This window comes from Anomaloglossus baeobatrachus, chromosome 3 (assembly GCF_048569485.1).
Source record: "Anomaloglossus baeobatrachus isolate aAnoBae1 chromosome 3, aAnoBae1.hap1, whole genome shotgun sequence".
Lineage (NCBI taxonomy): Eukaryota > Metazoa > Chordata > Amphibia > Anura > Aromobatidae > Anomaloglossus > Anomaloglossus baeobatrachus.
This window is the reverse complement of record NC_134355.1, coordinates 672303895-672331783: the sequence shown is the minus strand read 5'-3', so window position 1 is coordinate 672331783 and position 27889 is coordinate 672303895. Positions and strand designations below refer to the sequence as shown.

Below are 27889 nucleotides of genomic sequence, written 5' to 3'. Positions count from 1 at the left end.
AGCGAGCAAATTAGGGGACTGAAAAGATTAGCCGCTCATGTCTTGTGCCAGATGTCACAGGAGACTGGTGAAGTCCATATTTCGATTGGTCAGAGAGCAAGAGGGGTCCTACACAAAATTAGGCAAGGGGTTTTTAATGTTATGGCTGAGACTGTTGGGATTAGGGTCCCATTGGGTGCATACATACATACCACAGAGAAAGTCATTGATCTGCTATAAATTCCAAGATGATCAGATGAAAAGACAACAATATAATCATTAAAAATCTTTTTAGGAAGTTTAGTGGATTTTTTGAAGACGGATGAAGGATCAAAGCTACGCTTTCCCAAACTTGTAGACATGGCGGCACAGGTATGTAATGGGATTTTTAACCTTTTGTCAATACCGGTGTTCTCCTGAATCACTGTCACACGGAAATTATCACAAACTTCGACGACTGTCATGTCGGCTTCAGGTTCTGTTCAGACTCCAGATTCTGACAATCCGCCTGATATCTTCTCTGGTTTGGCTGACTCAGGCGTCGACCTGCTGCGTGCTAATTTAGAGGCAGGCTAGCAAGAGTTAAGCTCTGCTGGTCTGCTTGTTAGTCTCCTTTGATCACATGATGTGGGGAAGCCAATCACATCTGCTCCCCGCCTATATATGCTGGCTGGATCCTTCCACCTATGCCAGCTATAGTTTATCTTAGTCTGGAATACCACACCTCCCCAGACCAATTATCACTGATGTGATACCTATTGCTGTTTTTGCTTGTGGAGTTAACCCTTGTTGCCTTTTTGCTGCTACCCTCCTGCTCTTGTTTTTCTCTTTTTGTATAGTCCTGTGCATGCGTGTGTGTGTGTGTGTGTGTGTGTGTGTGTGTGTGTGCAGTGTGTCAGAATTTTGGTTTTCCTTTGTCTGAGCTTTTATATTTACCATTTCACTCCTGCCCCTTCCCTCCCTGGAGTGAAGGGGGTATTAATCTCTGCTAGTCTGCTTGTTAGTCTCCTTTGATCATATGTTGTGGGGAGCCAATCACATCTGTTTTTCTCTCTTTGTATAGTCCTGTGTGTGCAGTGTGTCAAAATTTTGGTTTCCCTTGTCTGACCTTATATGTTTACCGTTTTACTTAAGCCCCCTCCCTCCCTGGGTTGAGGGGGTATTAATCTCTGCTAGTCTGCTTGTTAGTTTCCTTTGATGACATGTTGTGGGGGAGCCAATCACATCTGATCCCCTCTTGTATATGCTGGCTGGATACTTCCACCTTTGGCAGCTATAGTTTATCTTAGTTGGTCTGAGTTGGTGTGGTGTTCCAGACTATCCGGTGTTAACCCTTGTTGCCTTTTTGTTGCTACCCTTCTCCTCTTGTTTTTCTCTCTTTGTATAGTCCTGTGTGTCATAGTTTTGGTTTTCCCATGTCCGACCTTATCTATTTACCATATTTCTTTTGCCCCATCCCTCCCTGAGGGGGAAGGGGGAATTAGAGTAGTATTTGTCAAAAGTATAGAAAGGCATGGGACTCCAGCATCTACACCATTAGGAGTAACCAAGAGGTGTCGGATTGCCTAGGGTCCCCTAGCGTAAGGGACTGCTTAGGAGCCCCCTGTCCCTCGCTATCCTGAAGTAGCATTGTGACAATCTGGAATTAATTTTCTCTTGTTCCTAAGAAATGGCCTCTATTTTGGTTGCATGTAAATCTAGAACTATTAGCCAACTGGGCGTGATCCTCAACTTTTCTTAGTGGACGGCTTCTTAATTGCCACACCCACTTAGTTATAAGGTCTTGGTTAATTTCGAGTAAAGAAGGCCATATCTCAGGAATGGAGAGGAGAAGGAACATAAGAAAAACATTATCGGAATCAGGAGAACATAGACATTTACACCAGGTAAAAAAAAATAAACAAGTGATAGGTCATCTTTATGCTCTTTGTTCAGAAACCTCATTGACTGCTAAAAAAAAAATCCAGTTATAGTTTTACAGTATTAAATAGGCAGGGTGGAGGGGAGAGGAGGGAGATGCAGCTGCAGTAACTCTCACTGTGAGAGTGCATGCTGTGAGAGGGGAGAGTGAACAGCCATAGAGAAACCTTTTATTGGGTGAGAGCTTCTGATACAGCTTATATCTAAGAGAGAAAGAACGTAATCCCTCATGAAAGGGAAAATTTAAGGAAATAACAAGCGTTGTTTTCCTTTGACTTCTCTCTGAAAATCATTTTCAAGAACTTTCCTCATCTGAAAATACTCTTGTACGTGATACATTAAAGAAGTTTCCCAGACAGCACCACCCCAGTTGTCAGGTAATGTCAAGTATTGCAGCGTAGACTGAAATGAATATCGTAATACCAGACTGCGGCGCTGTTTAAGGCCTCCAACACACATCCGTGAAAAGCATGTGCGTGTTTTACGGGCCGTTTTTCGTGTCCGTTTTCTGTTTTTTAGTCCGTTTTTCTGGTACGTGTGGCATCCGTGTGTTTGGCGTATGCTAGCCGTGTCTGCGTGTTGAATGTCTGTGTGTACGTGAGATACGTAAGGACATGTCTGTGTGTTGCCCGTGTGTTATGTTCAATGTGTGATGCACAATGTCATTGATACATACCCCCTGACAGCAGACAGCGACGCGCGATGAGAATGAACTCGGGTGAACTTCACCTGACTTCATTGTCATACCGCAGCTCTGTCTGTGTCACATACTGATTAGCAGTCACCCGTGAAGGACTCACCGGTGACCGCTAATCCCCTGAGTCACTGAAGTGAGCAGCGCGATTAGCGCTGCCGTCACTCAGGTTACCTGCGGCTAGCTGGATCCTCCACCCATGACCGCAACTCACCTGTAACATCATCTCTGTCACTTGGGCGACTTGCTGTCACAGTTGGAGGATCCAGCGGTGGCTGCGAGTGACCTGAGCAATATCATCGCTGATCGCGCGGCTCACCTCAGTTGCTGCGTGGAGCTGACAGGAGCGGCGGTGTCTTCTGCAGCTTCTGTCACCTTCATGTAGCAGAGCTGGAAGCGACGCTGGACCTCCGTGAATTATGCCGGACATGGATGGGTTATTGGGGATAAATAAAGTGGTGAACGAGGGTTTTTGTTAGTGTTTATTATTCCAAATAAAGGATTTCTTCGGGTGTATGTGTTTATTTACTGTAACTTACAGATTAATCATGGACGATATCTCGGGGAGACGCGTGACATAATTAATCTTGGATTCAGTGGCAGCTATGGGCTGCTGCCATTAACTCCTTATTACCCCGATTGCCAACACACCAGGGCAAATCGGGAAGAGCCGGGTAGAGTCCCAGAACTGTCGCATCTAATGGATGCGGCTATTCTGGGCTGCTGCTGACTGATATTGTTAGGCTGGGGGGCTCCCCATAATGTGGAGCTCCCCATCCTGAGAATACCAGCCTTCAGCCGTTTGACTTTACCCTGGCTGGTATCAAAATGGGGGGGACCGCATGTCGTTTTTTTTTAAATTATTTATTTATTTTACTGCTCGATATTGCCCCGCCCAACGGCGGCTGTGATTGGTTGCAGTGAGACAGCTGTCACTCAGCGTGGGGGCGTGTCTCACTGCAACCAATCATAGGTGCTGGTGGGAAAGCAGGGAATACGAGATTGATTAATGAGCGGCCGGCTTTTTCAAAATAGTAAAAGCCGCCGGAGTTTTTTAACAGCCGTGCAGCGCCGCGCCGGTGATCGGGGATCGGTAAGTATGAGAGATGGGGGAGACTGACCGACAGACTGAGAGAGGGACAGATAAGACAGAGAGACCGACAGACAGACAGAGAGACTGACCGATGGACTGAGGGAGATTGACCGACATACACAGAAAAAGAAAGAATAGCCATCGCTAGAAAAAAGCACAAAACATACACGGAGCATACGGAGATGCATCTGTGTCACGTACGTGTGCTCACGGACCCATAGACTTCCATTGGGTCCGTGTGTGCGTGCTCCGTGCAGAAAACGGACATGCTTCCGTGCAAAATGGATACACATACGTATCAAGGACACACAGACCATATGGAATTACGCACTTATGACCTCAAACATAGCATAACATTGGTGCACATTTGTCCGTGTCTCCGGTATATACGGAAACGGACCAAACACGCACGTGTTTCACGGATGTGTATTGGAGGCCTAAAAAAAGAATTCAGACATTTTCAACTTGTCAACGAATATCATACATTGCGGATTTATGCTATAAAGAACTATTGCAGCATGATAGTAAAAAAAAATAAATAAATAAAAAAACAGTATTTCATGTGGTTAATTTTAGCCAGTCCGGGTGTAATTTTAGCTCGCGGTCACATCTCGATCGGCGGCAGGAAGATGACGCTCGTTATATTTTCCATTGCACTGTGTGAAATTTCAGTCTAAGCTTTTTGCAGAAACTTCTGAAAGACACAAAAAGCCACAAGTTCGTGTTGAGACAGATACAGATCTCCTCGTCTTCGCTGACGCTTCTGATGGCCGCTGATTAGCAGCCGTATCATGTGGATTTCTGCTCTATAGTCATTATCGCGTGCTGTGACGGCCCCCCAGGTGCCCCCCAACGGGTCTTTGTTATGAGCCCTTGTGTCCATCACGGTCTAATGATCGGGCGACCACAGAAGTCAAAAACATCTCAAAATGTTGCACATTGTTGTGCAAAAAACATCCTCCCGATAACTGCCGACTAACTGCCGACTAACTGCCGAGCCTCAGAGTGGTGGATGTTATTATTGGAGGGTCTACAGCTGAGCATAATGGTCCTCATGAGACCCCCCGGGCCCGACGTCACACTGTTTTGTAAAACTTATTATGAAAACAGTGGTCTTTGCTTTGCAGATGTAAAATCTAATTTTCGCAGTACCGTATATCTTCATTCACATAAGGGTACATGCACACGCTGCGTTTTTCGCCTCATTTTTGTCACATTTTTTAGTGCAGTTTTGTTATCAGCGTCGCGCCTCCGGGCGGTCCGTGGCTTGAGGGGTCCCGGATCCGGGGGGGGCACCGTCGATCAGTTTTAAAAAAAAATGAAAATAATAAAAATATAGTCTGACTACGCCACTCGCGGTGCGCGGCCAGGGATCGTATGGCCGCCGCTGCTGATCCTCTCTGGGGATGACGGATGGGGCAGCGTGGATGGTGAAGCCCTCCGTGAGTAGGGATTTTCTTCAGGGGTAGGTAAGGGTTAACGTGGAGGGGCAGTAAAATTACCCAGTCCAGACAGGGGAGTGAAGTTTGATCGCTTTACTTACAGCTGGGTTCGCACCGTGGGGACGTGCTGGATCCCAGGTGTGCCCAAGTCCTGTCTCCCTGTGCCAGCCAACCTGGTGTCCCTCGCCCACCGATGCACTCGTGTGTGTGAGGGTCCTCCCTGGCTTGAAGCACCCGGAGGTCCATCTGGTGTCTGGATCCTGCCGCAGTCAGCTTGGACTATTTAAGGGAATATGTCCCGGTCCTCCCTTTGCTGCTCTTGCCTTGGACATTAGTGGTGGCAGATGAGTCCTGGAAACCCACCCGCCTGGCAGAGTTAACAGATGGCTTGAAGTCCTGGTCTGTTCTGGGATCTGCACCCCGTGTGTGCAAAGTACAGGGAGCCCTGGATTTCCACCCCCACAGGATTTCACTGTCCCTGGAGCTTGATCTCTTGCTCTCCAGCTACTTTTCTCCTCTGAGTGGATGAGGTTTCTCCTCAGGACCTGGCTGTGTCTTTACTACTACTCCGCCGGCTTTCTTTCTCCTCAGTTTTCTTTCAGTTTCTTTCCTCTTTCTCTGTGTCTCAAGATCCCTTTGTCTGTCTTGACACCTGTTCTGTCAACTCTCTCTCTTCCTTACGAATGCTCACTACCGACTCCTTTTGTCGCGGGCGGGGAGGGCGCTGCGCTCACCACGCTCGGGTCTGGTGCTGCTGCTGCTGCTCGGTGCCTCGAGCGGTGGGCCGGACCCAGGGACTCAAGCGGCGCTCCTCGCCTGTGAGTGAAAGGGGATGATTTCTGGGTTTGGGAAGTCAGTCCGTGACGCCACCCACGGTTTGTGCTGATAATGGGACACCACCGCTGCTCTGGACGGGGATCCCGGGAGCGATGACAGGGAGCAGCTGAGATGTTTCTCGCCCCTCCATGGGTAGGGGGTTTTGGTAGTCCCGGGGCCCGGTGATAGCGACGGGAGGGTGGATGGCAGGAGTTGGGGAGGTGCAGGCTCGCGGGGGCAGCACAGTGCCAGACGGCACGGTGGTACTCACTCAGCCAGTAACGTACACGGAGTCTCTGGTAAAACAAATGGCTGGACGGACGGGTCCCCCAGACGGCTGCGGTGGTCACTCCCGGTAGGTTGGCGGTGACTGTCTTTCCCTGCACCTCTGATGTGTTTTCGGCCCCGATGGCTTCCCACCGGTGACCCGCTCCCCAGCGGTGTATTTGCCAGAGGAGCCCCTTTTGCCCGCAGGCTCTGGCCCTGGGAACTCTAGCTGTGGCGGTAGCTGTATTTCCCTTCATGGTTGAGCGGTTGCCTTCAGTCGGGTCTTTGCTGCTGGGAAACCCCGGAGGTTCCCGTCACTGACGGATTTGACCGGTTTAACGGTGACTCCAAGCCTGGTCGGGGTCCGTAAGCCCTGCCGAATGGTGCTGGCTTCTCTTTGCTCCCCGGTCCGGTACCGGTGGGCCACCGCCCATCCCCAGTCCTTACGGTTGTACGTCAATCGGCCTCGCCTGCAGACGGTCACCACCGTCTGCCAACCTTGCGGTTTGTTCCCGGGCCACGTACCCGGACACGGCCAGTCTGCTCCGCTACCACTTCCCTCAACTCCTCCACTACTCAACTCCTCAACTACTCTGAGTTCCTTTCCTGCCTCCAGGACTGTGAACTCCTCGGTGGGTGGGGCCAACCGCCTGGCTCCACCCCACCTGTTGTGGACATCAGCCCCTGGAGGGAGGCAACAAAGATTTGTGTGTGACTCTGGTGGTCCTAACCGGGGTGTGGGGTGTGGTATTGCTGTATCTGTGACGTCCTGGCTTGTCCAGGGCGCCACATTTTCATCACAAAAAACGCAGGTCACCCACATTGTTTCAGGATAAATAAATACTGTTCTGGAGTCTCTCCCTCCATAGAACATGACTGCCCGCTGTGAGCACCATCTGCGGCTCACTTCAGTTACGGCCTGATTTGTGGTTACAGGTGGAGGGTTCAAGCTGTGACTGCAAATCACTGGCATGACATCACTGCTGATCTCGCAGCTCACTTCAGTCACTCGGGTGATTTGCTGTCACAGGTGGAGGACTCCAGCTGTGGCCGTTGGTAACCTGAGTGACGTCACCACAGATCACGCAGCTCACTTCAGTTGCTGCGTGGAGCTCACAGCGGGCAGTCATGTTCTGTGGTGCTCAGTGTGAGTGTCAGATGTAGCAGTGCTGGAAGCATTGTGGGACCTCGTGCTGATTACATCAGACCTGCAGGGGGGTGTTTTGGGGGGTAATAAAGTGGTGAAATAGGGTGAGTTTTTTGTGTTTTATTTTAAATAAAGGATTTTTGGGTGTTTGTGTTTATTTACTTTCACTTACAGATTAGTGATGGGGGTCTCTCATTGACACCTGCCATCACTAATCCAGGGCTTAGGAGCAGCTGAGGGCTGTTATTAACTCCTTATTACCCCGATTGCCAAGGCACCTGGACAACGGGAAGAGCCGGGTCCAGCGCCAAAATTGGCACATCTTATGGATGCGCCACTTCTGGGGCGGCAGTGGGCTGCTATTCTTAGGCTGGAAAGGGCCAAATAACCATGGCCCTTCTCACCCTAATAATATCATCCCCCCAGTTATCTGCTGTACCTTGGCTGGTTTGAGAAAAATAGTGGGAATAAATCAAATAATTAAAAAAAAAAAAGAGTGGGATCCCCTCTATTTTTCATACCCAGCCAAGGTACAGCAGATAGCTGAGGGTTGCAGTCTGCAGCTGCTGCTGTTCCTGTGCTAAACATGAAAAATGGGGGGACCCCACGTCATTTTTTACCTCCCCCCAAAAAATTAAAAAACAGCAATCCCAGCATGCTATCTATCTATCTATCTATCTATCTATCTATCCCTCTCTCTATCTCTCTATCTATCATTTCTATATATTCTATCCATATCTATTATTTCAAATTTTTTCTATCTATCCATTATCCTATCATATTTTGTTCTTCTTTAAAAAACGCTCCATCATTGCAAGCGTTTTTTTTTACATTTCCAGGCAAGGTGCTGTTTTGGTTGCAGTTTGGGTGCAGTTAAATATTGCAGAGTGCGCATATAGCCTTATAGTACTGTAAAAATCTACTATTGCTACTAGGAAACCATCAGCAAGCAGGCTTGTTGTTGGTGATAGACTTGAAATTGAATGAATAGTACATCTAAAGCCAGCTTTACACCTTACAATTAGGGATGCGATCTCGTATGCGATGTGACACGCCCAGGTTGCATACGGGATCTTATGAGATTGCACGTAGGTCGTTCATTTGCTGTCACACGAGCGTTAGTAGTCTATGTTAAATTGATCAATATTGTGTGCGATCCTTTAGATCATGTGTTCTGTGACGTATGCATCGGGCACCCTTTTTTTTTTTATTTATTGACTTGCCAAGCGTGTGTAATGTGTAGAGATGCGTTTTTACTATGTCATCTGCCTTTCAGCTCTGCTACATGGCCGCTGACAGCAGCCACAGACAGCAATGTAGCAGAGCTGAATGGCAGATGACAGCAGACACAGACAGAGCCGCACTGTCAGAATGAACTCGGGTGACCTCACCCGACTTCACGGTCATGCTGCGGCTCTGTCTGTGCCGCGTCCTGATTAGCGGTCACCAGTGAAGGACTCACCGGTGACCGCTAATCTCCTGAGTAACTGAAGTGAGCAGCCCTCTCTCATACTCACCGATCCCCGTTCCCCGACGCTGCACGGCATTCACACTGCTCCGGCGGCTTTTACTGTTTTGAAAAAGCCGGCCGCCCATTAAACAATCTGGTATTCCCTGCTTACCCCGCCCACCGGCGCCTATGATTGGTTACAGTGAGACACGCCCCCACGCTGAGTGACAGGTGTCACACTGCACCCAATCACAGCAGCCGGTGGGCGTGTCTATACTGTGCAGTGAAATAAATAATTAAATAATTAAAAAAAACGGCGTGCGGTCCCCCCCAATTTTAAAACCAGCCAGATAAAGCCATACGGCTGAAGGCTGGTATTCTCAGGATGGGGAGCTCCACGTTATGGGGAGCCCCCCAGCCTAACAATATCAGCCAACAGCCGCCCAGAATTGCCGCATACATTATATGCGACAGTTCTGGGACTGTACCCGGCTCTTCCCGATTTGCCCTGGTGCGTTGGCAAATCGGGGTAATAAGGAGTTAATGGCAGCCCATAGCTGCCAATAAGTCCTAGATTAATCATGTCAGGCGTCTATGAGACACCCTCCATGATTAATCTGTAAATTACAGTAAATAAACACACACGCCCGAAAAAATCCTTTATTGGAAATAAAAAACACACACACATTCCCTGGTTCACCACCTTAATCAGCCCCAAAAAGCCCTCCTTGTCCGGCGTAATCCAGGATGATGCAGCGTCGCTTCCAGCGCTGCTGCATGGAGGTGACCGGAGCTGCAGAAGACACAGCCGCTTCGGTCACCTCCACGCAGGTAATGAAGACAGCCGCGCGATCAGCTGCTGTCACTGAGGTTACCCGCTGTCACTGGATCCAGCGGTGGCCGCGGGTAACCTCAATGACAGATCAGCTGATCGCGCTACTCACCGCCGCTCCGGTCAGCTCCAGTCAGCAACTGAGGTGAGTAGCGCGATCAGCTGATCTGTCACTGAGGTTACCCGCGGCCACCGCTGCATCCACCGCTGGATCCAGTGACAGCGGGTAACCTCACTGACAGATCAGCTGATCGCGCGGCTGTCTTCATTACCTGCGTGGAGGTGACCGGAGCGGCTGTGTGTGCTGCAGCTCCGGTCACCTCCATGCAGCAGCGCTGGATGCGACGCTGCATCATCCTGGATTACGCCGGACAAGGAGGGCTTTTTGGGGCTGATTAAAGTGGTGAACCAGGGAATGTGTGTGTGTTTTTTATTTCCAATAAAGGATTTTTTCGGGCGTGTGTTTATTTACTGTAATTTACAGATTAATCATGGAAGGTGTCTCATAGACGCCTGACATGATTAATCTAGGATTTAGTGGTAGCTATGGGCTGCCAATAACTCCTTATTACCCCGATTTGCCAACGCACCAGGGTAAATCGGGAAGAGCCGGGTACAGTCCCAGAACTGTCGCATATAATGTATGCGGCAATTCTGGGCGGCTGTTGGCTGATATTGTTAGGCTGGGGGGCTCCCCATAACGTGGAGCTCCCCATCCTGAGAATACCAGCCTGCAGCCGTATGGCTTTATCTGGCTGGTTTTAAAATTGGGGGGAACCGCACGCCGTTTTTTTTAATTATTTAATTATTTATTTCACTACACAGTATAGACACGCCCACCGGCTGCTGTGATTGGGTGCAGTGTGACACCTGTCACTCAGCGTGGGGGCGTGTCTCACTGTAACCAATCATAGGCGCCGGTGGGCGGGGAAAGCAGGGAATACCAGATTGTTTAATGGGCGGCCGGCTTTTTCAAAACAGTAAAAGCCGCCTCAGCAGTGTGAATGCCGTGCAGCGCCGGGGATCGGTGAGTATATGAGAGAGGGGGATAGACTGACATGAACAGAGATAGTGACGGACTGACAGAGATTAGTGAATGACAGACATTGTGAGGCTTTTCAGCTGCGCTCTGAAGCGGACCTTTTTTAAGCTGCGGTGCAGAGCGCACACCTGCGCACATAGCATCAGACACCAAAATCGTATGAGGGATGTCACACGTTTCAATTGACTAGTTTCGTACTACTAAACGTCCAATGTATGAGGAATAAACGACGTGTATGCGATCACCGTATTTTCGTTCAATATCGATCGCATGTAGGTTTCACACGCAAACATGTCACGAACGATGCCGGATGTGCGTCACTTACAACTTGACCCCGACGACGGATTGAAAGATTTATTGAAGTGTGTAAAGCAGGCTTTAGTCAGGAGTTGGCTGGCAAATTTTGGCCTGAGGCGCAAACATAAAGCAGTGGCCCAAGATTAGCGGCCTATACTTACTGGCTCTGATTCATTAAGACTGGTGTGTACCAGATGTAAGAAGCGCATGCGGGGTGGTTCACCCATTTTTTTTATTTTCTGTATGAGTTCTACTTACCATTCTAGGCGTTTTCTCCATTGGCTTCTGTTTCCAGTTCTGGCACTGAGCGGCGCTATCCTGCACGCTCAGTGCCGGTCACATGACCCCCTGGAGCTGTGGCCGCCGGCATCCTCTGACGTCCCGGCATTTCCGGGCTCTCAAACTGGCTGGCACCACTCAGATTGAGTGACAGGGCTGTGTGCGCTGACTACCGCACGGCACAGCCCAGCATCGAGGGGAGGAGCCGGAGGACGTCAGTGTGGAGCCGGCTAAGCGTCCTGCAGATGGTGAGGCACGGGGAGCCAGTGTGCAGTACAGGGGGGTTCTTCAGCTGAAATCCCCCCTGTCACGTAAGTATCTGATCACACTCTCCACCCGCCCGCTCTGCTGCGATGTCAGGAGAGCGGCCGGTGTCGGGCAGTGTGATCATCTGCTCCTCCCAGCAGCACTGCAGGATGCAGCAAGACACTGACAGGCATGTCACCGCTGTGCTCTGCCACCTGTCCTGCTGCATGGGACCAACTGTCTGCACTCTGTCACCTGCACCACAAGTCACAGAGTGGAGACAGGTAATGACAGAGCACCTCTGCCCCCCCCTCTTCTTTCCCCACTCTCTTCTCTCCCCCCACTCTTCTCCCCCTCCCCTCTTCCCCCTCTTCTCTGCCCCCCTCTTATCCCCCTCTCCTCTCCCCCTCTCCTCTCCCCCCTCTTTTTCCCTCGCTCGCTCTCTTTTCCCCCCTTGCTCTCTTTCCCCCCCTTGCTCTCTTTCCCCCCCTCGCTCTTTCCCCCCCTCGCTCTCTTTCCCCCCCTCGCTCTCTTTCCCCCCCCTCGTTCTCTTTCCCCCCCTCGCTCTCTTTCCCCTCCTCGCTCTCTTCCCCCCCTCGCTCTCTTTCCCCCCCCCCCTCGTGAAATTCATGAAATAAAAAAAAAAAGGGCTTCTCTATAATTTTGGTTCCCAGCCGGGTACAATTAGGCAGCTGGGGGTTGGGGGCAGCCCGTAGCTGCCTGCTGTACCTGGCTAGCATACAAGAATATGGCGAAGCCCACGTCATTTTTTTTAAAAAGTTTTCAGGCAAAAACCTTTATAAAAAAAAAAAAAAAAAGCTTCCCTGAATTACTATTGCCAAGCAGCGGGTGTTAGCAGCCAGTAGCTGCTTGGGTTACCCTTAGCAATAGAAAATGCAGCGGGAGCTCACAAACAATGTGATTTTTTTTTTTTTTTTTTTTTTTAATGAATTTTTAAAAAAAAAATCGACATGGGCTTCGCCCATCGAGCACCAGAGCATTTTACTGCTCAATTCATCCCAAGTAATCAGATGACTCCAGTGTCGGCCGATTACTTGTTCTGTGTCCCCCTGCATCCATTGCAGCGTGTACGGGCTGTGAGGTCAGCGGAGTTCAGTCCAGCACTGGAGTCAGCTGATCTGAACTCAGCTGAACTCCAGCCTGCACACACTGCGATGGATGCAGGGGGACACAGAACAAGTAAGGTCTAAGCCACACGGCGAGATAAACACAGTGCGAGTGGAGTGCGATCAAACATCGCATTCCACTCGGACCAATATTAGCCTGTGTGTTAGCGCACATGAGTGATTATGTTCTCAGCCCTAATCAGACCGAGAAAACAATCGCAGCATGCTACAACTGTAATGCAAGACTTTCTCTTTTACCCATTCAAGTGTATGTGGTGAGAGAAAAATCGCACTGCACTTGCGGTACATCGGTGGACTACGGAGGAGAGATGGAGAGAAATCCCTCCCACCCCTCCTCAGTGCTGGCCCACCCCTCGAGTGGCGGACCGCCCCCCGCAGCTGAGGTCTGCTCGCAGAGTCGGACCTCAGTCGCAGGGACACACGCATGACACTCAGCTCTGCTGTACTGAGCGTGAGCCGAGTGTAATGCGAGGGGATCGCAGTAATCCCCGTGTGGCCCCAGCCTAATCGGCCGACACTTGAGTCAGCTGATCTGAACTCAGCTGAACTCCTGTACACACAGCCCGCACACACAGCCCGCACACGGTCACATGTGACCGGCAGCAGGCAGCGACTGCTGTTAAGGCTACATTCACATGACCGTTCCGTTTTTGCGGGCCACAAAAACCGGTCCTTTTTTTCACTGATGCATCCTAGTGGCATCCGTGTGACATCTGCGTGCCTTCCGTTTTTTTTGCGGACCGCAAAAAACGGAAGCAGCAAGAAAAATAAATAGATGAGTAGATATAGAGATGGATAGATAGATATAGGGACAGAGGGATAGAGGGATGAATGAATGAATAGAGGGCTGGATAGATAGATATAGGGACAGAGGGATAGAGGGATGGATGAATGAATGAGTGAATGAATGAATAGAGGGCTGGATAGATAGATAGATAGATAGATAAGAAAGACATATATAATGTCCTACCCCCCTGCATATTCTAAGCTGGCACCCTTTTGTGACTTTCATGTGGCACTAAGGTGCTTAGTCTTGTATTTAGCCAAAAAATAAATAAATAAATAAAAAAAAATGACATGCGGTCCCCCTATCTTTTGTAGCCAGCTAGGGTAAAGCAAACGGCTGCAGCCTGCAAACCACAGCTGGCAGCTTCACCTTGGCTGGTAATCCAAAACAGAGGGCACCCCATGCTGTTATTTTAAATTAACTAAATAATTTAAAACAAACACGGGGTCCCCCGAAATTGGATCACCAGCCAAGGTAAAGCGGACAGCTGTGGTCTGGTATTCTCAGACTAGGGAGGTTCACCGTTATTGGACACTCCCCAGCCTAAAAATAGCAGGCTGCAGCCGCCCCAGAAGTAGCGCATCCATTAGATGTGCCAGTCCTGGTGCTTCGCGCCAGCTCATCCCGTTGCCCTGGTGCGGTGGCAAACGGGGTAATATATGGGGTTAATACCAGATGTGTAATGTCACCTGGCATCAAGCCCTGGAGTTAGTGATGTCAGGCGTGTATCAGATACCCGACATCACAAACCCAGGCAGTAATAAAAAAAAAAAAAAAAATAGACAACAAACACATTTTTATTTGAAAAAACACTCCCCAACACATTCCCTCTTTCACCAATTTATTAGAAAGAAAAACAAATCCAGGTCTGGTGTAATACAAGGGGGTCCCACGATGATTCATACCATAGTCAATGTCCCAGTCAATGAAGAACAGAATGTTCCCTATTTGCTGGGAGAGCCGTGCAGTGACCTGAGCTAACATCAATAGGTCAGCCCAGGTCACTGCAGGGCATGACGAGTGCTGCTATCAGGAGGTTAGCGAGGTATATTACCTGCGATGATCGCTGAACTCCTGACAGCAGTGCTGTCACCGAGTTCAATGACCGCCGCCTTCACAAACAAAGTATCGCGAGCGGCCCATGACGTCACCACTAGTCACAGTCTCGGGTCGAGAGCGAGAGGTGATGTGACAAGCGGCGGACATAGAAGGCAGTGACGACCGCTGACGTCAGGAGGGCAGGACTTCATCACCGTAGGTAATGAACTTACTAACCTCTTGACTGTAGCGCTGGTCATCCCCGCGGCAGCTGACACTGCAGTGCGGGCCGCTGCTGACACTGCTGAGCGGGCAGCTGTGGGGCTGGGGCTGGAGCGGGACACTGACTGCACGGGCACCCAACGGAAGTCACATGGAAGTGCTTCCGTGTTGCTTCCGGGAATTTTGCGGACCCATTGACTTGTGTTGAGTCACGGTTCGTTATTACGGAACAGAATAGGACATGTTCCATAATAACGGAGCGGACATACGGCATCCGATGTGGGTTTTTTTGTAAGATCGGATGCACATGTAAGTGCTACCGTGTACCATCCGATCCTACACAAAAGACAATGAAAAGATGGTCCTGTCCGTGGGGCCGCAAAAAAACAGGAACTGACCAGGACAAACGGAACGGTCATGTGAATGAGCCCACCTGCAGCCATTGCAGCGTGTGCGGGCTGTGAGATCAGGAGTCAGCTGACTCCAGCGCCGGCCGATACATTCTGTGTCCCGCTGCAGAAGGATCCGGTAAAATAACGGTTGCATGCGCTGCACATTTAATCCACAGGATCCGGTCATATGCGGTTTGCGGATGATACGGACGACACACAGACTAGGCAAGAGGGAAAAAAGCAATCTCATCACCCCCTCACTTTTTTTTCCCCAATTATTTTTTTCACATGTTGCGCCAGCTAATAATCATAATTTCTGTACACACACACACACTCACACATACACACACACACTCACACTCACACTCACACACAAACACACACAAACACTCACACACACACACAAAAACACACACACACACACTCACACATACATACACACACACACACACTCACAAAAACACACACACACACACTCACACATACATACACACACACACACTCACACACACACACTCACAAAAACACACACACACACACACACACACTCACACATACATACACACACACACACACAAACACTCACAAAAACACACACACACACTCACACACACACTCACACACACTCACACACTCACACACACTCACACACACACTCACACACGCTCACACACACACTCACACACACACTCACACACACACACACACACACACACACGCTCACACACACACTCACACACACACACACACACGCTCACACACACACTCACACACACACTCACACACACACACACACACACACACACACGCTCACACACACACTCACACACACACACGCTCACACACACACTCACACACACACACACACACTTTCTTCCCCTGGTTGTGCAGAGCTGGGAGCTGCTGCTGCTGTCTCTGTGTGATTTCTCTCATCCACACAGGGAAGAGGCAGGGTCAGGGAGGAGGCTTTGGGTGGAGAGGAGAGTGGGGGTGTTACACACAGTGGGTGTGTTAGATAAGCTAGACACCGCCCTAGAGCCACAAAGAATTCTGGGACTTGTAGGAACTGAACACAAGAAGTCAGAGGAGAGATTAACCCCATCAGAGATGGAGCCAGCAATGAGCATGTGCTGCTAGTGCACAATAAAAGGTAATTTTGCTGAAAAAACATAATAGATGTGTTGAGGGCACTTATTAGCAAGATTTATCAGAAAAAAAAAATCAGTTTGGTAACTGGACAACTTCTTTAATGAATTAGATGCCTCTTACAAGTGCTGTGGAATATACTGCAGTACCTGTATGTACGTCCATCTGCTGCTGGAGAATCCTGACAGTGTGCAGTGTGCACTGTGAGGATTCATAAATCTGCAGTTACATAAAGGGATTTAATGAATTAGGCACTAGTGATGAGCGAGTACTAAAAAGCTCGGGTGCTCGAAGCTCGGGCCGAGCCTCCCAAGATACTCGTGTACTCGGGCCGAGCAACGAGCCCAATGTTATCCTATGGGAGACCCGAGTATTTTTGTGAAATGACCCCCCGGCAGCATGGAGAAACCCTAAAAATGTCACAAAAGTCTCAGAAGAGTGCTCAAATGACATGGCAACAGCATGGGGAAGACCCCTTGAAGCATTTATCACTGAAAAGTCACAGCTGTGAACAATTTTGTCCGCGTTTTACGCCATTTTTACGGACTCACCAGAAAACCTTCCAAAATGACCCCAAAATGATTTTTCATGGCGGAAATGTTAAGGGCACATACCCAATAGTGAGATAGAGCTGGTGTATGTTACTTTTTGAGATTAATACATGAAAGATTTTACGTAAAACATTGTGTGGCACTCCGATGTCCCTGAGAAGAGACGTACATGAAGGCCTCTTGAGTCTAATGTGCCCATTTTGAGGAAGTGAGTCTTTGTAGTATTTTCCTTTGCCAGGGCAGTCCAAAATTGTGAGGTTCACCAATGCCCCTGCATACAGACGTGCATGAGGGCCTGTAAACCTGAAGTGCCCATTATAAGGAAGTGGGTCTATTGTAGTATAGCCCTTAGGCAGGGCAGCCAAAAATTGGGAGGCTCCACATTGTCCCTGGATAGAGACGTGCATGATGGCCTGTAAACCTGAAGTGCCCATTGTAAGGAAGTGGGTCTATTGTAGTATAGCCCTTAGGCAGGGCAGCCAAAAATTGGGAGGCTCCACATTGTCCCTGGATAGAGACGTGCATGATGGCCTGTAAACCTGAAGTGCCCATTGTAAGGAAGTGGGTCTATTGTAGTATAGCCCTTAGGCAGGGCAGCCAAAAATTGGGAGGCTCCACATTGTCCCTGGATAGAGACGTGCATGATGGCCTGTAAACCTGAAGTGCCCATTGTAAGGAAGTGGGTCTATTGTAGTATAGCCCTTAGGCAGGGCAGCCAAAAATTGGGAGGCTCCACGTTGTCCCTGGGTAGAGACGTGCATGAGGGCCTCAAAACATTGTTCCCATTGCAAAGGAGCGGGTCTCCTGTCGTTGTAATGTCCATTCTGCAAAGAATGGGCGAAAAAATTTACCACTGGGGGTATACCTGAAACAAAGGCCTAAGTATTGCAATTTGTAACGGTCATCATCATGGTGGCGCATGAGGAGAAGGAGGAGCAGTCCAGCGATTATCCAAAGTCCAGAAGTGTGTACCCATGGGTGAGTGGAGGTACATGGCAAACTTTAAATTCCGCTCTCATTTGCTGGTGGTGTGGTGAAGTCTGGCCCAATCCAACCCTTGTTCATCTTGATCAGAGTCAGCCTGTCAGCATTTTCAGTTGACAGGCGGGTGCGTTTATCTGTAATGATTCCACCTGCGGCACTAAAAACACGCTCTGACAAAACGCTAGCAGCAGGGCAGGCCAGGACTTCCAAGGCGTAGAGAGCCAATTCATGCCACGTGTCCAGCTTGGATACCCAATAATTGTAAGGCACAGAGGAATGTCGGAGTACAGTTGTTCGATCTGCAAGGTACTCCTTCAGCATCTGGGCAAACTTAGGATTTCTTGTGGCACTACCCCGCACCTCAGGGGCTGTGGTACGTGAGGGGCTGAGAAAACTGTCCCACATCTTAAAGACTGTTCCCCTACCTCTGGCGGATTGGACTTGTGCCTCTCTCGGCTGTACGCCTCGGTTGTCCACTGATTCCTGACCTATGCCGCTAGCGTTTTGTGAGGGGAATGCTTTGCCTACTTCCGTGACTATGGCCTTCCGGAACTGCTGCATTTTGGTTGACCTCTCCTCCACGGGAATAAGAGACAAAAAGTTCTCCTTGTAGCGTGGGTCTAACAGTGTTACCAACCAGTAATGATTGTCGGCCAAGATGTTCTTAACGCGAGGGTCACGAGACAGGCAGCTTACCATAAAGTCAGCCATGTGCGCCAGACTCTTAACAGCCAGGACTTCAGTAGCCTGACCAACAAGATGACTGAACATGCTGTCCTCCTCCTCCTCCTCCTCCTCCTCCTCATCTACCCTGTCCTCTGGCCAGCCACGCTGAACCGAGGATATGACTGGTGTGCATGTCATATCCTCAATTTGGCCGGAGAGTTGCTCCATGTCTTCATCCTCCTCCTCGTCATAGTCCTCCACTGCACATTGTGATGAGACGAGGCTGGGCTGTGTGTTATCACCCACACCCACTACTGTTTCTTGCTGCAACTCATCGCGCTCCGCCTGCAATGCATCATGTTTGTTTTTCAGCAGAGACCGTTTTAGAAGGCAGAGTAGCGGTATGGTGATGCTAATAATGGCGTCATCACCACTCACCATCTTGGTGGAGTCCTCAAAGTTTTGGAGGATGGTACATAGGTCTGACATCCATCTCCACTCCTCAGGTGTTATGTGCGGAGTTTGACCCATTTCCCGACGGCTTAGGTGATGCAGGTACTCAACAACTGCCCTCTTCTGCTCACATATCCTGACCAACATGTGCAGAGTTGAATTCCAACGCGTGGGGACATCACACACCAGTCTGTGAGCCGGAAGATGCAAACTGCGCTGAAAGCCGGCAAGGCCGGCTGAAGCAGTAGGTGACTTTCGAAAATGTGCAGACAGGCGGCAAACTTTTACCAGCAGATCAGACAGCTCTGGGTATGACTTTAGAAACCGCTGAACCACGAGGTTGAGCACATGGGCCACGCATGGAACATGTGTCAGCTGGCCTCGCCTCAAAGCCGCCACCAGGTTCCGGCCATTGTCACACACGACCTTTCCTGGCTTTAGGTTCAGAGGTGTGAGCCAGTGATCGGCCTGCTGTTTCAGAGCTGTCCACAGCTCTTCTGCATTGTGGGGTTTGTCACCTATGCAGATTAGCTTCAGCACAGCCTGTTGCCGCTTCGCCGAGGCAGTGCTGCAGTGCTTCCAGCTTGTGACTGGTGTGGAGGGTACAGTGGATGAGGATGCGCAGGAGGAGGAGGAGGCTGAAGAGCATGACATTCCGGAGCTGTAGAGTGTGGGTGAAACACTGACTGAGGTAGGGCCTGCAAACCTTGGTGTGGGAAGGACGTGTTCCGTCCCTCGCTCAGACTGGGTCCCAGCTTCCACAATATTAACCCAGTGTGCCGTCAACGCGTTGTAGCGGCCTTGCCCACAAGCACTTGTCCACGTGTCTGTGGTTAGGTGGACCTTGGGTGAAACAGCGTTGTTCAGGGCACGTGTGATGTTTTGTGACACGTGGTTATGCAACGCGGGGACGGCACACCGGGAGAAATAGTGGCGGCTGGGGACCGAGTAACGTGGGACAGCTGCCGCCATCAGGTCACGGAATGCTTCTGTCTCCACCAGCCTAAAAGGCAACATTTCCAGCGCAAGCAGTCGCGAAATGTTAGCATTTAGAACTGTGGCATGTGGGGTGTTGGCAGTGTATTTGCGCCTGCGTTCAAAGGTTTGCTGAATGGATAACTGAACTCTGCGCTGGGACAAGGACGTGCTTGATGATGGTGTTCTTTCTGCGTAGGCAACTGCAGGTGCAGGAGTGGAGGAGGCTTGTTCGCAGGCAGCATGGACAGGGGATTGGCTCGCATGCACAACCAGCGAAGACGTAGCAGTGACATCAGCAAGCACTGCTCCTCGACTCTGTTGTACTTCCCACAAAGTCGGGTGCTTGGCTGACATGTGCCTGATCATGCTGGTGGTGGTCAGGCTGCTAGTTTTGGTACCCCTGCTGATGCTGGCACGGCAGGTGTTGCAAATGGCCTTTTTTGAATCATCTGGATCCAACTTAAAAAACTGCCAGACTCGGGAAGACCTAACATTTGTACAGGCACCTTGTGTCGTCGTGTTGTTCCGGGGAACGGTTGCCTGACTTCTGCCTGGGGCCACCACCCTGCTTCTTACTGCCTGTTGTGATGCTACGCCTCCCTCCCCCTGTGCACTGCTGTCCTCGCTCTGCATATCCTCCTGCCAGATTGGGTCAGTTACTGGATCATCCACCACGTCGTCTTCCTCTTCCGCACCCTGCTCCTCCTCCTGACTTCCTGACAATTGTGTCTCATCATCGTCCACCACTTGTTGAGACACGTTGCCAACTTCGTGAGAACGTGGCTGCTCAAATATTTGGCCATCTGTACAGACGATCTCCTCATGACCCACTTCAATATGAGCTGGCGAGAGGCCAGAATGTGTGAATGGAAACGTGAACAGCTCTTCCGAGTGTCCAAGTGTGGGATCATTAATGTCCGAGGAGGACGTGTACTCAGCCTGGTGGTAGGAAGGAGGAACAGGTTCAGAAATGTGCGGTGCAGTATCACGGCTACTGACACTTGACCGTGTGGAAGACAGAGTGTTTGTGGTGGTGCCAATCTGACTGGAAGCATTATTTATCTGCTATCCAACTAACAACCTGTTGACACTGGTCTTGGTTCAAGAGCGGTGTACTGCTGCGGTCCCCAAGAATTTGGGACAGGACGTGCGAGCGACTAGATGTGGCCCTTTGTTGTGGCGAAATTAGAGCTTGCCCACGACCTCGGCCTCTGCCTGCACCACCATCACGTCCACTTCCTTGTTCCTTGCCAATGCCCTTGCGCATTTTGCAATGCTGTGCACTGCTGACGTGTATATTCACTACTTGTGCGTTATATCAAAGTTTGTGGAAATTGCACACAAGTGCACCTGTACGCTGCCACCAACAGGCACACACGTGCGGTTTTAAAAACCAAGCACGGACGCAATAAGAACCTAACAGGTTTTTTTGGGGAGCGACAATTACAGACAAGTCAGACACTATCTGGACTGTTTTACACTGTGTACACCAGCCCCAGATATGATGAAGGCTGGTATACGGTCACCACTAGGAATGGCTATATACCCTGCCTGCCTGCCTGCCTGTATACTGGTACAATAGTCCTGACAAGGACTCTTCTGGTCACTAGCCTGTATTCAGACCTGGCTATACCCTTCCTGTATATAGCAACAATAGTCCTGAGAAGGACTCTGCTACTGTACTCCGACCTGGCTATACCCTGCCTGCCTGTATACAACTAGAATAGTCCTGAGAAGGACTTTTGGTCACACTGTTTGCAGCCCTGCAACTGAAAAAGCTATAAAGGGCCGCAAAGCTTTCCCTGAATCAGCGACACTCTCCCTGCACTGACTGTCTGGATGGCTGTGAGCAGAGCACAGCGCGCCGGCCGGTATAAAGGCTCGGTCACGCTGTGCAGGCCGGCCAATCACTGCAATTCCACAACTAACAGGGCTGTGGCATTGCAGTGGTCTGCCAGCCAATCCCTGCATGAGGGCTGGCTCTCAAAAGAGCGCCAACATGCAGAAATGAAGACCACGAGTACAGCACAAGTATCGCGAGATTACTCGGTCCCCGCCGAGCAGCCCGAGTACAGCGATACTCGTGCGAGTACCGAGTAGTTACAAGCATGCTCGCTCATCACTATTAGGCACCTCTTACAAGTGCTGTGGAATGTACTCCAGTAGCTATATGAATTCCTATGTACTTCAGCACATGACCGTCTGCTCCTGAACAATCCTGACAGTGTGCAGTATGTGTTCCGAGGATTCACAAATCTGAGGTTGCATAAAGGGACTTAATGAATTAGACACCTCTTACAAGTGCTGAGGAATGTCCTCCAGTACTCGTATGTATTCCTATGTACTCGGGCACGCGACCGTCTGCTCCTGAAGAATACTGACAGTGTGCAGTGTGCGCTCTGAAGATTCACAAACCTGCATTGCATAAAATGACTTAATGAATTGGGCGCCTCGTACAAGTGCTGTGGAATGTACTACAGTACCTGTATAAATTTCTATGTACTCCAGCATGTGACCACCTGCTCCCAGAGAATCCTGACAGTGTGCAATGTGTGCTTTGAGGATTCACAAATTGGCAGTTGCATAAAGTGACTTACTGAATTAGGTGCTCGTACAAGTGCTGTGGAATGTACTCCGGTACCTGTAGGTATTCCTATGTACCTATGTACTTCAGCACACGACCGCCTGCTCCCAGAGAATCCTGACAGTGTGCAGAGTGCTCTCTGAGGATTCTCAAATCTGCAGTTGCATAAAGGGACTTTATGAATTAGGCGCCTTGTACAAGTGGTGTGGGAAGTACTCCCGTACCTGTATAAATTCCTATGTACTCCAGCACGCGACCGCCTGGTGTTAAAGATTGACAATGGTATTTAAGGAGTTAAATAGTAGCAGGTGGACCTAGCTCTGGTTGCTGCTACTAGTCGGATGCTAACTGTATAACACAGCCATTACCTGCTTTGTGTGGAGTGAGCTCAGCTCCTGAGCCTACACCATGCACCAGTAATAGTATGTCATGGAGCAGGAAGGGGTTAAAAACCTACCACCTTAATGAGTATACAGCTACTGTGCAGAGCTATGTCATATGGGGATTTGCCCAAAACACATGTTTTGGGAAAATGCCGAAAGTAAAACTGTGATCAGGATACATCACCAACATTCAGCAAGTGAGATTGATCATGTTGCTCTGATTTCAGGTGGCGGAGGGCATGGCGTACATTGAAAAGAAGAATTACATCCACAGAGACCTGAGAGCCGCCAACGTCCTGGTGTCTGATATCCTGTGCTGCAAAATAGGAGATTTTGGACTAGCGAGAATTATTGACACCGAATACATAGCCAAAGAGGGTGAGTAACAGGGGATCAGGTGTTTTGCGATGTCCCCTGCTCTGTCACTTCTCCTCCCGGATGTCATCACTGTATTCACTGGTGATGACGAAGATATCGAGACCAGAACCTCTAGAAGGCCAAGGTTCTGTCCAGCTAATTAGACTAGGCGGGCTGGCTCCTCTTGTGCAACCGGACTGGCAGTATTTGTGTGTGCATTGCGTTGTGTGACGGATGCAACGGATGCGTTGCATATAGTGGCACTACGGATGCAACGGATCGTACAAAACAACGGAATCTGCTTTTTTTTCTTTACAATTTTACCAGTGGCAGACTATTGTGAATGATCAACTGATCACCCAGCCGCCGGGTGATCAGCTGATCGTTCACAATAGTCTGCCGCCGGGTGATCAGCTGATCGCTCACAGCAGCCGGTCGCCAGGTGATCATCAGCTTATCGTTTGGCCGCCGAGAATGTGTGCGGGGGGCAGAGTGCGGGGTGGGTGGAGCTGAACGGGGCCATGGCGCTGAGGACGTCAGTGCCGCGGGGACTGCATGGCAGGGGACAGGTGAGTGTGTGTGTGTGTGTGTGTGTGTGTGTGTCTGTGTGTGTGTGCGTGTGTACATGCGGAGTGGTGTGCGGGAGGGGGCGGAGCCGAGCGGGTAAGTCCCGACACACGTAGCCAGGGTAAATATCGGGTAACGAAGCAAAGCACTTTGCTTGGTTACCCGATATTTACCTTGGTTACCAGCGTACACCGCTTAGCGCTAGCTCCTTGCACACGTAGCCAGGTTAAATATCGGGTTACTAAGCAAAGCGCTTTGCTTAGTAACCCGATGTTTACCCTGGTTATGTGTGCAGAGAACCAGAGAGAGCATGCGCAGTGAAATCCTAAGGATTCCGCTGCTCAAAAAACATTACATGCTGCGTTCCTTGCGCCCGGTGGAAGCAACGCAGCGTCGGCCAGCGGAAGCAACGCAAGTACTTCTGTCACAATCCGTCGTCCATATAAGTCTCTGGAAAACAGCGGAATCCGTTAACGGATTCCGCTGTTTTCCGCGGATTGCGACTGAAGTACGCAATCTGAAGAACGCAAGTTACTGCTGACAGACATCCTTTTGTCTTCGCTTCTTCAGTCATATGCTTTTACCTGCTGCCTCATGTTTTGTTGTTTCGCTGTTGTCTGATCTTGGCCTGTTTCCTCACCATACTTTTGCTTGCTGATTTTGTACCTTGTCTGCGCTCCTGGTTGTGACCCAGTGACTTAGTTACTCCTGCCAGCCTGCACTAACAGCCAGCATCTGAATCATTGGCTCCAGCCCAGAGGCCTCTGAATAAGATCCCTGTGCATGGCTTAAAAGGGGGAAGGCCTGGGATCTGTTAAACAGACTAGCATACATGCAAACTTAGCCATTTTTATAGCAGCTAGATGACCACTTACAGAGTCACATTATAGTAACTTGCCATCCATTCTTTTGTGATTGGGTGGTCTATGTTTAGCAGAATTTTTCCAGCACTATAGGTACTGGAGATTCCTTTCTCTCACTTCTCAGCATGCATTGCTCCAGCCACTATACAATTTGATAGGACAGCAGGAGCAGAAAGAAAAAGACTGTAATGCTGCCACCAGGGGGAGCCAGAGCTCTGTAGCATAATACACTACACAGAGCAATGAGAACCAGGAAGTGAATTCACAGCATTCTCATGCATTACCTCAAAGCACAGCTGAGAAGCAGAGCTGCAGAGCATGCAAGGAATAGTCACACAGGCTGGGTCAAACACCGTACGGGCAGAAGCAGGACCGGAGGGACGAGCAAAAGCGGAGTCAAAGTCAGGCCAAGGTCAGTACCGAGGAAGCAACCGAGAAATAGGAGAGGGGACAGAGGACAGGAGGGACGACCAGGGGATGGAACACAGACAAGGGCACGGGGGCACAGGAACAGACAGATCAGGATATCACTCACAGGACCAGCAATCACAGGCAAAGCAGTGCTAAGCTTATAGCCGGCACTGATTCACTGGAAATGCCAGCTTTTAAGGCATCCAGGGTCTGGAAGTGAGGCTCGAGAGAAGGCTCCGCCCCCTAGCCATGTGGACAGGGAGGCGAACCATGACAGTACCCCCTCCTCAAGGGGGGGCCACCGGACCCCCAGGCTTCCCAGGATACTTCCGGTGGAAAGCCGCAATTAACCGATCGGCCCGAACGGATTGAGCCGCAACCCATGACCTGTCCTCCGGACCGTAACCCTTCCAATGGATCAGATACTGGAGGGAATGACGAACCCAACGAGAATCGATAATACGCTGGATCTCGTACTCCTCCTCACCGTCCACCAATATCGGAGCCGGAGTGGTCTGAGAATCCACCACCGAAGGAACAAATGACTTAAGCAAGGAGGTATGAAACACATTGGGAATACACAAGGTCTGGGGCAGTTGCAACCAAAAGGCCACCGGGTTGATCACTTCGATGATCTCATAGGGCCCTATAAACTTAGGACCCAACTTAGCAGACGGAACCCTGAGCCTGATATTCTGAGTGGACAACCACACTTTGTCCCCCACCTGAAAGGGGGTCCCAGAGAACGGCGTTTGTCCACTTGGCGTTTCTGGGACTGTTGAGCCGTCACGATGCACCGCCGTACCCCCTTCCACACCTCCCCCAGATGCTGAACGATGGAGTCGGCCCCTGGACACCCCGAATCCACTCTAGAGAAGGTCCCGAAGTGAGGGTGAAACCCGTAATTACAGAAGAAGGGAGAAGTTCCCGTAGACTGATGGACTCTGCTATTGAATGCAAACTCCGCAAGGGGCAAAAACGTACACCAATCCTCCTGGTGAGCAGAAACCAAGCACCGCAGGATTTGCTCAAGGGTCTGATTTGTCCTTTCCGTCTGCCCATTGGAATCGGGATGATAGGCGGACGAGAAGGACAACTCAATTCCCAACCATCTGCACAAGGCCCTCCAAAACCGAGAAATGAATTGTACCCCCCTGTCAGACACAATATTCAGGGGCGACCCATGTAACTGAACCACCTGGTCAATAAAGTGGTTGGCAAGGGCCGCAGCAGAAGGTAGACCGGAGAGGGGAACAAAATGTGCCTGTTTACTAAAACGATCCACCACCACCCAGATCACAGTCATACCATTTGAGACAGGGAGGTCCATAATGAAATCCATGGACAAGTGGGTCCATGGTCTTTCAGGAACAGGTAATGGAACCAGTTCCCTGGCCGGCCGGTTACAACATACCTTAGCACGGGCACATGTAGCACAGTCAGACACAAACCGAGCAACAGAGTGAAGAGATGGCCACCAAAACAGTCAAGCAACAGCCCTGCGAGTGGCTGTAACTCCAGGATGGCCACTAAGTACGGACTCATGGAACTCTTGAAGTACCCGTAACCGGAGATGCAAAGGGACAAACAGTTTAGTGTCTGGAGCGGAAGATGGCGCTGAGGACTGGGCCTCCCTGACCTCAGCTTCCAACTCGGATGACAATGCAGCGACCACCACCCCTCGCGGAAGAATGGAGGAAGGAGGCTCTGGAGGTGACACCGGGTCCAAACTACGAGACAGTGCATCTGCCCTCACGTTTTTAGACCCCGGCCGAAAAGTAATACAAAAATGAAATCTAGAAAAGAAAAGAGCCCACCTCGCTTGTCGAGGCGTCAATCTCTTGGGGGACTCGATATACGCAAGGTTTTTATGATCAGTGATGACAGTAATACGGTGAACAGCACCCTCCAAAAAATGCCTCCATTCTTCGAATAACAACTTTACCGCCAATAATTCACGGTTACCCACATCATAGTTCCTCTCAGCCGGAGTGAATTTCTTGGAGAAGAACGCACATGGTCGCAGATTAGTCAGAGTACCAGGGCCCTGAGAGAGAACAGCTCCCACCCCCACCTCTGAAGCGTCCACCTCCACAATAAACGGCGCCTCGAGGTCAGGCTGTACCAGGACCGGGGCGGACATGAACCGGTCCTTTAACTCAAGAAAGGCCTGGACAGCCGTTTGCGACCAGTTCTGCAGATCTGCCCCTTTCCGTGTAAGGTCAGTCAATGGCTTGGCAATTTGAGAGAACCCCTTAATGAACCTTCGATAATAATTTGCGAAACCCAAAAAGCGTTGTAGTGTAAGGGGTAGTCGGACCCCTGGTAGTGAAGGAGCGGTTTTTCCCCCCCTGAAGACGCCACAGTAGTATGGTGGCAAATTGTAAATGTTGATGGTAAAATGTTACCTGTCATAAACTGTTTCCCCACTAGGTGCCAGTGTAGAGCAGTGGTTCCCCTGGTAACAGTGGCAGGGAAGGAAGGGGCAGGGCAGCCTAGGTGGGGAAGGAAGGGTTCTGAATGCAGAGTCCAGTGTGCAGTGAGATGTGACTGGAGAAAGAAGTCTGAGGTGACGGGGCAGAGTGTGGAAGTGGTGCAGTAGCAGAAGAAGTGGAAGAGTCAAGACTATTCCCAAAGCCGGTAGTGTGTACTACAGTGCAGTGCAGCTATCAGGGGGATAACAAGTGGCCCCTGCAGGCGAAGGGTAGTGCCCTGACAAGGAAGTGAAGGTAAATGGGAACGCCCGTAGAAAACAAGTGAAGCAGTTCCCTGGCAAAGAAGTAGAAAGGTGAGAACTTATCCGGAGCCGGTAGTTTGTGCTAGATCTGCCCTACAGTGAAACAGGGTTCAGTGTG

At 50.2% G+C, this 27889-nt stretch overlaps 1 protein-coding gene across 1 annotated transcript in view; it reads left to right on the top strand.

Moving 5' to 3' along the window:
• BLK (BLK proto-oncogene, Src family tyrosine kinase) overlaps window positions 1–27889 on the top strand; it is a 139552-nt gene that overhangs the window by 90620 nt on the left and 21043 nt on the right. Inside the window, exons 10-11 of the mRNA XM_075341247.1 lie at window positions 275–351; window positions 23064–23214. Of these exons, the coding sequence (XP_075197362.1) occupies window positions 275–351; window positions 23064–23214 (228 nt within the window). The remainder of the gene's footprint in view (window positions 1–274; window positions 352–23063; window positions 23215–27889) is intronic.